Source organism: Pinus tabuliformis, chromosome 7, assembly GCF_031772625.1.
Source record: "Pinus tabuliformis cultivar Carrire ecotype Pingquan chromosome 7, CPIR1, whole genome shotgun sequence".
Classification (NCBI taxonomy): Eukaryota; Viridiplantae; Streptophyta; class Pinopsida; order Pinales; family Pinaceae; genus Pinus; species Pinus tabuliformis.
This window is the reverse complement of record NC_142293.1, coordinates 190,777,035-190,789,221: the sequence shown is the minus strand read 5'-3', so window position 1 is coordinate 190,789,221 and position 12,187 is coordinate 190,777,035. Positions and strand designations below refer to the sequence as shown.

Genomic DNA, 12,187 nt, shown 5'->3' with positions numbered 1-12,187 from the left:
CCGGGTAGTTAGCAAGCCATAAAACCGAGCACTATGAAGATTTGATTAAGAGGACTAGTCATGACCATCCACCCAGGGGAACTAAGTTACACTCTTGTACTTCATCCCACACAGCCTACAAGGCCATAAGAATGCACAAATTTGAGATTACAAATAATGTGGTCCTTTGACAAAAATTTTGGGCTACCCCTACTGAAAGAGGGGTAATAGTGCCAAAATGGCAAAACTCGAAAGAAACAGATAGTGAGTGAAAGAGAAAGCATAATCATCATAGAATGACAAGTGATCACAGAAACTAAAGGAAGAACCTTTGGGGAAGTTGAATTATCAAAGAGTCAATATTTGTTTAACCAACTGAGAAACAAAGAAAAGACAATGGAGAGGGTCAAAGGGACGGGGAGTCAAATTGAGGAGTCTAAAAGTGAAAAGATGGAGGGAGTATAATTGAGGAAGAGTCTGGTTGGACAAAGAAACCCTTAAAGTTTGTAACTTTGTTGTATCAATAATTTAATACTAGTTTTATTGGAGTTCTTTTTTGAAAAATTGAATGGTTAGTTGTATGTAGAGTTTCCATTGTCTAATGTTGAGTGTAGGCTTCTGATTGGAGCAAAAAGGCCAATCCATATATTCCATTGCATCAGTTTCTTGGGAATTTATGGATTTCCAAAGCGCGGGTTTCTTAGTTATTTCAATATGTAATTAATTTTCAGAAGTACAAGAAACATTTCATAGATGAATGTAACCACCTAGACCATTCTGGACAGAAAGTAATGCAGCTACATGCTTTATGGAAATTACAACTTAAAAAAGGTAAAAAAAAAAATGAAACTTGAAATGTTTAAATGCAGTACAGGTTTACACAAAAAGTAAATTATTCCTCAATTCGCATAGATAACTAAAGTAATGCTGGTGTTCTGCTCAGCACCAAAATCAACTTTTTCCCATTCATTGTCCCCATTTACAGAACAAAAAATACATGAAAACAAGCCTTACAATGCACATCATGTTTTTGATCCACAATAAAATTGAAAAATAAATCTTGAAACATAAATTTGTTTTAAACACAGGTTTTCGTCCTTCTGCCATACAAATATGCATGAATAGAATATCACCACAAAGGTCCCAATTTATGTAGTTCGAATATAGAAAGCAAGTAGTCCAACATGAGGCTCAATTACGGCAACAAAAAATGAAGGAGCTGATACCTCATAGTACAGGTGCTTCGTTCTCTCACTGATTAACCGGCTCTCATCTCTTAGAGCAAGACTGATTGCAGGATGCAACCACTGAGCATTCTTTAACCATGAATCGATGGTTGGGTCACCTGCTTTGACATGGCACCACCATGTTGGCTCTACTCGTCTCCGCCAGTATGGAGCTGCAACATCTGCAACAGTGAAAGAATCATCTTCACCGCTGTAACCCACTGACTGAGAAGCCCTCTCTGCATCAACTTGCACCATTTGGACAAGTTCCTTAAGTCTGGTCCATCCAATTGGAACCCAATAATATTCTTGGACTTTTTCTACACCCTTGGATTTTCTTGCAGTTTGACTTTCTCTGGTGTCTGCTGTGCTCTCTTGGAAGGCTGATCCTTCAGGATGTAATAACTCTGGTATCTGATCATGTTTATGTTTTGAAACAATAGCAGCCTTCTCTTGTTGCAAATAACCCTCACTTGCATTGACTTCAGGCAGGTTATTTAGATGAAAAATTTGTTCAACCTTGGTTATATCTTGACTGTGTTTTCCTTTTGTAAATGGATCTCTTTTACTAGATTTAGCCCTACGATTCCTCTTACGTCCAGAAACAAACTCAAATGCACAGATAAGCCCATCTGTCCAAAGCTCAGTGCCTGTTACCACACTCTTATTGAATGATTCTTTACCATGGTCTGCAGAGGCTCTTGTAGAGCTCAAAGAAGCCTCCTCATTCCTCAGATTATTCATGATATACTTTTATATATATGAAATACGACTAAATGTATTCATCCCTTGAAAGATCTGATGAAAAGCTCATATGTGCAGGTGGAATGACTGATCTGCAAATACACAGCATTCAGTATTTTTCATAATCATATGGACATTTAACATGACATCTTTAGATTTGTACAATGCATCTGTTCATATAGAAAACTTGAGATGCAATTTTCATCAAGAGAAAACCCAGACTTGAAGAAAGAAACTAGTAGTCATGCAAATAAAAGAGAACATGCAGTGAGCAAAATACAACATCACTTGATGTCATAATTTTTTATTATTATTTATAAGTCATCCAAGAGAATATGAAAAACAACTACAGATAACTGTATGACCTGGAAATATGGTATATATGGTAAATTATAGTAGAAATATGAGAAGAAAGTTGAAGCAGTACCCTCTTTCACGAGGAATGGCAACCTCCTCATTGCTAGCCATACAATTTCCCACAAAAATATGAAAGGTGGCAAAGAAAGCTTATGTCACAGCTCAAAATGTATATTTCTCACCAAATGAGATAAAGGAAGCTCACCCAGATTTTATTAAAACATGCCAGAATCAACATTATTTCAACAAGATTCAAGCTTTAAAAATAAATTTTGACACAGTGAAGGATATGGAGCAGCTCATTTGTTAAGTCAGACGATTTGGTTTGTCTTAAGAGCAATGTTGCAAGATCCACCCCCCAGATCTGGAGGCCAATTCGCGTCCCATACTGATATGCTTCCGATCCTCTGGCGAATCTACAAATTCGAAAATCAGATCCGCAATTCTGCCTTTCTTGGGCATATTGACGACTGAAATTGCACCTGAAATTTTTTTGAAGACTCCATGCCCGAGGATATGTCAAAGGCTTCATGTACCATCAGAGTTCATCATATCATCAAAGTTTTTCAACTCTACTTCTCCTTCTCATCTTTTTCTGTTGTACTCAAATTCCACAACCCCTACGGGGATGATGTAAAGTGATGCTAGTATGATAATTGAGTCATGTAACAGGCCTAGGTAACTTGGGATCTTTTCATCAAGTGAATTTACCTTGGGAGGTTTTTTTCACTTGGTTAATTATTATATCCTTACGGAGACTTAATAATTAATTGAGTTTTTTCCTCCAAGCATAACCCCAAAGACGGAGTACAACTTGAAGGTGAAGCCTTGTGTGAGTCCTAGTGTCTAGAGTCATTGTATATTACCATACTAGATCACTCATAAAATTTCATGGAATTTGATTAGATCTAAGTGTCATTTTTTAAATTTTTTAAATTTCCCACAAGGCGAAAATTTGAATAAAATCTGAATGTAATATGTAATAAGTGATGTATAGAGAATTTGTATGGGATATGTTTGCTCAAAATTGAACCTCTCAGCCTAAACTTTCTATTATGACACACTATGAGGGGTAAAAATAAGTTCTAGATCCTCAAAACCCACTTTTCCTAAGTTTCGTGGAAAATCTCGCAATAAATTAAACCAGAAATAAATTAAATGGAGAAAAATAAATAGCTCCACATGACAAAATGACATGGAAATGACTTGGAAATTATCTCAAGTCAAAGGAATGAGTCAAAGGACAAGTGGATCATGATTTGGCACCTTGCATCATAAATACATGGCCCACTCAAGGAAAACGAATTTTTTGCAATTAATGAAGCAGCTAGTGAATTGGAAAATCAAATTTCTTAAGGAGTTATTGCACATGTTGGAATATACCATGGAATAGATGGAATATTTTATGGAGTATTTGATGGAGGCTTGTCTCCACTTCACTCCTCTTAGCTCTCACACTTGGCATCTTCAAGGAGGAACCACGCATTCCTCAAGGAGATCTGTGCTTGGCACTTTGGAAGCATCAACTCGAGTTCGCATCTCTTGGCTTGGTTGTTAGGAGTTAACTCCCTCTCATTGCATACTTGGCATTTCTCATCTTCACACTTGGATTTTTGACTTGCTTGAGGGAGGACACTTCATGATTTCGATTTGGTTGGATGCTACTATTGGTTTCTGGTAGTATTGGATGTGCTCTAAGCCTCAAAATTTGCAGGAGGCTTGGACACATGTATTCCACAATACCCAGAAATCGTTTTGGGAAATTCCTCTTGGAATCAATTTTATTAAAATAATTAATTAATTTTTTAATGGGTGCCTAAGTCTAAACTTAGGGAGTTAAAATAATTAAAGGGTAATAATTAAACTGTGGGTGAAACCTCTAGAATAAGACAAAGATCAAGAAAAAATGATCTGAGCCATTGATTAGAATCTAATCTAGACCATTGGTTCTCAACAGAAGGATTATAAGGGAAGGCTTGATGGGCATTTGGAAAACACATCGAGTGAGAGATCAGAAATCGAATTTCTGAAGAGTGCAGTGCAGCAGTTGCCGAGAGAGATTCGGAGTGATTTCTTGCAGTGAGGAGCAGGGATAGTTCCCGTTGGAGAATAAACTGATCTGGGAATACATTGCAGAGGAGGCAGAGAGAGATCTGGAAGAGGCAGCGTAGAGGCTACGCTGGCCAATGTAGGCTCACATAGAAGCAGGGCAGAACCTAAGAGGAGATCCATATTTTGCTAGAGAGATCAAGTTCTGAAGTCGAAAGCCAGGGTGTGAGACCTGGAGGGCAGAAATCGAAGTCTCTGAGGAAAATCGATCAGTAGAGGGAGTGACGTAGTCCCCAGAAGCTATGACACAAGGCCTACGCAGTGACGACACAAAAATTGCGCAGTGACAGCTAGGGGCTAGCCATTTCTTGGTTGGATAAGTCAGGATCTCCATTGATAGTGTGAGGTATATCTCACTAATCTTTTTGTCAGTCATATTCTTTGTATTGGATAGCTAGCAAGGCATTCGAAGATTGTATTTAGAAAAACTACTTCTTAATAATACAAACCCTCAGTTGCTGCACCGTTTTTCCCGCATTGGGTTTTCCAGGGACATTTGTCCAAAAATAACTATGTAGATGTGTGTGATGTTTATTTCCCTCCTGCGTTGTATTTAGTTTCCACAGTTTTTATTTGTGTAGGTTGCAGTGTATTTAATTTGATATTCGTCGTAGCACATAGCAAGTAAATTGGTTAATTGAATTAACAATTAGAAGAATTAACATCAGTTGCTGTAGTAGGAATCGAGTAACTGATTTTTCACATGGTATCAGTCCAAATTTTCTTGAAATTTCCAATATTCCCTTAGTGTGGGGCCTCCAAAAATTAACTTCTTTTAGACCCACAAATTTTTCCACTTGGAGAAATTAATTTCTCTAACATTTTAATTTTGACTCTAAATTAATTAATTTTTTGGCTTAGGATTTAATTTTATTTTTGCTAGAAAAATTAATTAATTGACTCATGAGGGGATTAATTATTTTTCCACCCTCAAATATTTTAGCCATGGTGTCTAAGTATGAGGGACCATGCACTAAAATATTTTTTACATAAGATTTTACAAATTCAACCCTCAAAGGGGGAATACCTATTCGTTATAGACCTTCAAATAATTACCCAATTCTGTGACACAATATGATCTAGTAGACCAAGTGATTTGTAATAAAATAATTTAGCCAATTAGCTTAAATTATTCCCAAATCATTTTTGAAATAGACTCGACTAGAACACTAGGACTCACCTAAGACTTCGATGATAAATTCCACCCTAGCTTTGGGGTGAGGTTGGAGGGAAAAACTCTGTCGATCATCCGTGTTTAGAAACACAGATGAATCAGTGAGACGAAAAACCTCTTAGGATGAAATTCATCGCCAAAATAATAGGCTTACCTAGGTTGTTACATAAATACATGGTCTTACTAGCATCATTTACATTACAAACTTGTAGAATGGGTTTACAATGACATAAAACAAACCGCTGGCTGATGATTCTGACTATGAAAATTCCTTGAAGTATTCAGATCATGCTTCCTTGGAATGTTGAAAAAATGGGTGCAACATTTGGCTCCATATGGGGTCAATGGAGCAATGTGAGAATCCAGAACCTTGTATCCAAGAAAATAGAAGTCCATCAAATAGATATCCATTCGAAATTGAAATCATCATGCATACATAGAATATCTGTTGGAATGGAAAAAATCTACTCTAACAAATTGAAATGAAAAAAACATATAACTTGAATGCGTGAAATAAAACTAATGACATAAATAAAAGGGAGCAAGGTTAGATATACTATACAAAGATGCCCTATGGCATCGGATATCTTCAACATACTGCATATTGAGCATCTGTTGACTCTCAGGCAAGTCTGTGGGTTGTTTCTTTGACATGCCATGGACAATCCTGCATATCAAAGGACTCTATCTTATCCAAATATCGAGTTGCTCTCGACCATCAGATGGATCAAACTCTTCCTTCTTCTCTTCCGCTTTTTACACTTGTTCTCAGCATAATGCAATGTTGAAGATGATGTGGTCGGTGCACAACTTTCTTCTTGAAACGAAAAATTCTCATATGGAAAATTTGAAATGTTCAAGACTTCATGTCAAAATTTCTGAATCGAACAAGTCAGAAATCCTACTGCAATAAACTGATTTGCATTACCTACTTGTGTTCTGTTAGCGCTTGAAATTTCACCTCAGGCTGAGAAAGGCAAACTTCAAGGCAACATCAAACCACTTTGCCTCGTAGCTAGCCCTATGGGGCAGGAGAGGGCTCTCCAGTCTATCTCGGCAAAGATCTTCAACGGGCGAGATAACCAATGAGGAAACACTGATTTTAGGCTAGTAAACTGATAAAAGGTTTGATTTGGGATTTTTAGGGTTTTGGTGGAAAGTTGGGGAAAGGCAATTTTGGGTGCGGGGATTGGACACAGTTTTTGCAGGGGGTTCTTTGGGGCAAGGTAGGAGACTGTACTGATGCCTTTGAATTAAGTGAATGGATAGGAATGACCGGTGAGGGGCTAAAGAGAGCAAGAAACCTTCAAGAGTTCTCTTTAGACAGATGAAAACATAAATATTAAACAAACTTAAAAGCAGAGCATGGCAATCATGAATTCTACTTTAACACTTCATTTGCCTAATTTTCAGAAGGAAAAGTGAGAAGATGAATCACATAACAAACTTACAAGTACAAAGAAAAACACACCATCAATACATGTAACCACAGGAATCCCAAAAAGGACTGCAAAACCCTGGTCTTTCTTCCTTTGCCAAAATTGCAGAGATACAACGAGTAATACAATAGAAGCTTCTCCCTCAAGAGTCCAACCCTCCAACCCCTGAAAATGACTAAGAAAATACATAATATAGGCAAGCTAACACCTTTCCTTGCCTCTAGGGGTCGAGCTCATCCTTCTAGGAGCTGTTTCAACCAATTCTAAACTGAGCACTAAAAACTAGGCAGTCAAAACAACTTGCCTCTATAAGCTAGGAAACCAATTCATTCATTAAATGTTTGCTATTTCATGAATGAATCTTCTAGAATAGGTAAATAAGTGTCATGTCAACATGAAAATACATTAATTACATCAAAGAGGGTGAAAAATCCCATCACAAGTCAAAACTGGTCAAAGCTGGGCGAATTCCTGAGCTGTAGATGAAAAATTGTGAAAATTGCCCAACAGGTCGCGCCCTAATCCTGAACAGGTCGTGCTACTTTGGAGCTGCTTTTGAGGCACTTCCAGGTGTCCAAATGAGGCAAAAGTGGGCTTGTTGGAAAGGTCTGGATGTCTACTTTCCAACCCAAGTGGAATTTCTGAATTTGGTGGCCATTTGCCCCTCCAAAATTGCAATCTCCCAAGACTGCTTCCTGTGTGTCAAAAAGGTGGCAGCAAGTCATTTTTTGCATGTTTTTTGACTTTCTAGAGGCTCAAAACTTGATGAAATCTCTTGGTAATTGCTGAGCAGGTGTATCTTTGCATGAAAAATCCAAAAATGCTGAGTTTTCCCGAAATGGAGTTGCCCATCGAATAGGTCGCGCGCTGCACGCGACCTGTTGGTGGAGAAAACCTGTTTTTTGCCCAAAAATTCACAAGTGACCAAAAATGCTCAAATTTTTTTGAAATTTGTGTTGGAGTTAAGTCATTTAGTATCATGCTCCTTCAAGGAAGCCTCAGCCAAGATGTGGAGGGGATTGGGCCTTTTCCTTCGTTTTAGTGCTTTGGCCAGCAACCTCTCCAAATGAGCATTGACGTGGAGAAGCATAGCCTCTCGAGAGATAAAATCCTCCCATGGGATACCCTGCTGTTTTGACTGTTTAAATGCTGCTCCAAGGGGACAAAAACACAAGGGAGATGTTAGGGAGGGGGACTTTTGAAGGGATTTAGGGAAAATACATATGAAAGGGGAATTTAGGGAAGCAATTATGAAACATATACCATCACATAATCATATTTTGTAGGGGTTTCATAGGAGGTAGGGTTTAGGGACTTTGATATTTTTGGTAAGGAGATTAGGTGTAAATGACAAGGGAGATGGTTGGGATGTGGGGAAAAAATGGGAGTGAAAGGGATGACCTTGAGAGCAGCAAAACAAAACCCTAGCTTTACTTGCACTTTGACATTTTTAAACAAAATACACATGAACTTCTCCTTTCAAATTGATGGCATTAAAACACATTTTCATGCTCATGCAAGCTTTAGCAAGCAATAAACCTTGATGATTAGAGGCCTACCTGCAACCTTGAAGAGATTTGGGGTCAATTTGCAGTTTATAAGCAATTTTTTGTTGATGATTTCCCAACAGGTCGCACACGCCCAACACGTCGCGCCAGTGTTTTTTCCCAACTGGTAAGACCCCTCTGACAGGTCGTGCTTGCCCAACAGGTCACGCGCTTTTGCAGGAGGCTTTTGGAGGCCTTCCCGGTGTCAAAATCGGGTGCAGGATAGCTCGTTGGAAAGTTCTTTGAGTCTGCTTTCCAACCCAACTGGAATTTTTCAATTTGGAGTTCATTTGCCCTGTCAAAAATCAAATCTCCCAAGACTGGTCAAAAAGTGCCAAATGAGGCTGCCTCAAGGAAGAGTGCTGCTGCAGTCAACTTTTGAATGCCTTCCTCAACCCCAAATTGAGCTCATGATAACTCATTGGAAAGCTCTTTGTGTCTAGTTATCATTTTACCCATCAAGCAAATCATTTGGCCAACCAAGCTAGGAGAAAACTTGATTTTCCCAAGGTCACTTCAGAGGTGTCTTTGATTCTCCTGAGGCAACGGTATTCTTGACATTTCTCTCAAACCATGACACCTATGCAAAAAGTGAAGGAGGTTTTTCTTCTTTGGCATGTTGTGGACAAAAACCTCTCTCAGTTTCCCAAAATTCATCTTTGATTTGTCTAAAACATCTTTTGAGTGAAACTTATCCCGATGTGTGAAACAAGGAATTTTGTCGAAATGAAGCGAATGAAGGGGATAAGGGGCTTCTAAATTCTTGGGGAAATTTTTGGAAGTAGGGAGGGGTGTTAGGAAGCAGGGGAAAGTGGAATCTCAGAGATTGACCGAGGGGAAGGGGTCCAAAATGGCAAAACACAGGCCCAACCTAGAAAATTTCCAGGTTGTAGCTAGAAACTAGGGTTTGTGCAAAAATGAGGATTTTTGGGGATCTCAGTGATGGGAAGCATTTGATAAGGTACATGAAGGATAGGGGAAGGTGTATGAACATCTGGATACAAGTTTTGCCGATGATTTGACCGTCCAAGAGAAATTAGCTTTCAAAACCCTAGGAGAGGGAAATGACCCTGCCTAGGTGCAACTGAAGCATGAACAAGGTGTAAAATGACTCATTAGACACTGACATGACAATGACAACCCTATGAATGATGATAGACTCAGCTGAATAGTGACATAGATTGGCATTTGGGCAACTTTGCAAAGAGTGAGAGCAAACCCTAGACCTAATGCCTAGTGACCAAATTTTGTTTGAAAACTCTTTGAAATGACAAAATTTGACCTGGACACTCTGAGACCAGTTTGTAAGAGTATATTTGATCACTGGAGGAAGGCTGGAAAGACTGACACTAACATGTTCTTCAATTAACAAGTTATTTTCACAAATATTCAGAAAATATTAATGTAAATACACTACAGCCTATACCAATATACAGATCAAGTATTGAAAAATAAACGAGACAATCACACAAAGGACACACTTATTTTTGGACTAAACGTCCCTGGAAAAACCCAATGCGGGCAAATCGGTGCAACAGCTTTGAAGGCTTTCTATTATTAAGCAGAAATTCTGAATACAAATGTTGGTTGCCCTCCCGGCAAACCAGTGATAGAGAAATACAATGGCGGAAACCTGAGTGGGTTTTACCTCACTTCACCCGGCAAATTCCGGCTGATCCGGCAGCAAAACTGGCTGGACCCGGCTACAACTGCGCTGCCCCTTCACAGTAACTACATGGGCCTGTGTGGAGCTCTCTTAAGCTCTGTGTCAGCTCTTATGCCCACTGCGTCATCTTTTCGCGATTGTTCTGGCAGTTTCCAGTAGTTCCGGCACTCTACGTGGAAGGCAGCTCTCACCGTCTGCTCTGGCTCTTCTGGCTCTGCGTCAAGGCTGCGTGGGTCCAGACTGGCCCAGCGTCAGCTCTCCTGGATACTACGCTGCCTCCACAAGCTTCTCTCTACCTTTCTGTCTGTATTCCTGAACTATCACTGCCCCTCAACTACGATACCTCCCCAATCGATTTCCCTCCTTAGAAATTCCCACCTTAGAAAATCAATTTCCTCAAATCTCTCTGTGTGTTTTCTCCAACTGACCCCAAGCCTCCTTTTATACTTTTCCTGTTGAGAAATCAATAGTTGTGATCTAATCTCTAATCAACGGCTAAGATTAAATTAGACTTGATCATCGTCTCTTAAAAGCTTCTCACCCATATTTTCACTAATACCCATTAATATTTTAATTTTCCTGAGTTTAGACTTAGAAACCCCATTAAAAAAATAAAATACAATCTGAGTGGAATTTCACCAAATGATTTATGGGTCTTGGAGATCTCATGTGATCTAGCCCCTCCACAAAATTTCTGAGCTAGAGCACATCATATGCTACCCAAAAATCAACACTCCCTCTTAGCGAGGAATGTGCTCTAGCAATACTTCCTAGCAAAAGTATCACACTGATCCATGACATCGGTCCTCTGCATTGTTGATGCTCAGACTGCTGCCCCTCATCCACTGTGTTGCTGCAATTTGTACTGCTGCCCATGACACTGTCACTACTGCATCTGTTCTACAGCTCCCTCTTAATATGTTGCATCATGTTGTCCATAGCACTGCCACTGCTAACTTCTGCACGGCAACTCAGTTGCTGAAAAGTAAGCAACTAAAAAGCTACCCAAAAGCTGACAGATTGGTTAATCTGGATGCCTCTTGACACTGAAGCTACCTCTACTGCTAATCCGTGCTGACCCTCTGATGCTACTGCGTTTTTGTTGTATCTTCTCAGTGCCTCCCGCACTGCTGCTACACTCCACTGCGCTGCTTCATACTTTGGCACTCTAGCTATGCCACTATTGCTCCATCATCCCTCGCACCAAATAACTCCCGTCATTCTGCTACTGTCATTAAGGGCTCCCATAGTCGTACGCGATCCAAGAGTTTGAGCACCTCAAGGATCTGCCCTTCTTCTATAGTCCTCCCGACTACAACTCAATATCGCCCCACCTCTTTTCTAGAGGTGCATGAGCACTCATGGCACAATCCTCGTCATTGTCCTCTTTGTCAGCTTTCGCTAGAGCAACCTTTGAGTTAGACTTCTCTTCCTTGCCTTTCTTCCGAGGGCACTATGTGGCGGAATGACCCATTTCTCCACATTTGAAGCATCTGACTTTGGATATGTCCTTTTTCTTTCTCTTTTGTTGCCCTTGTTGTCTTGCTGATGCGAGAGTTGCATCCTCCTCTTCCTCCTTCTTGACTCTGATCCCGCTTGGTCAATTGTTTGATCTCTTCCTGTCGAAGAGCTGCCCACATCTCCTCCCAACTAGGAAGAGAAACCCTGCCCAAGATGCTTTGGAAAAAGGTTTCCCGGTCTTCAGTGACTACATTAAGGGCAATCCTGACTATAAATTCAAGATCTGGTGTAGCCCCTACGGAAGTTAGCTGGTCACGTATCCCTTGCAACCTGAGAAGGAAGGGATCGATTTCTTCTCCCTTCTGCATCTAAAACTGTCTCAGCTGACTCTCGAGCAACATCTTCCGCTGAACGGAAATTCCCTCGTACAATGTGATCAAGGCCTCCCCCATTTCCCTAGCTGTGTCTTTCTCAGCAATATGTGG

General features: G+C 39.9%; 1 protein-coding gene across 1 annotated transcript in view; it reads right to left on the bottom strand.

Annotated features, from left to right (window-relative positions):
* Nucleotides 1-12,187, bottom strand: part of LOC149246504 (uncharacterized) — a 434,707-nt gene that overhangs the window by 367,445 nt on the left and 55,075 nt on the right. Inside the window, exon 2 of the mRNA XM_089455707.1 lies at nt 1,206-2,041. Coding sequence (XP_089311833.1) covers nt 1,206-1,949 — 744 coding nt within the window. The 5' untranslated portion in view covers nt 1,950-2,041. The remainder of the gene's footprint in view (nt 1-1,205; nt 2,042-12,187) is intronic.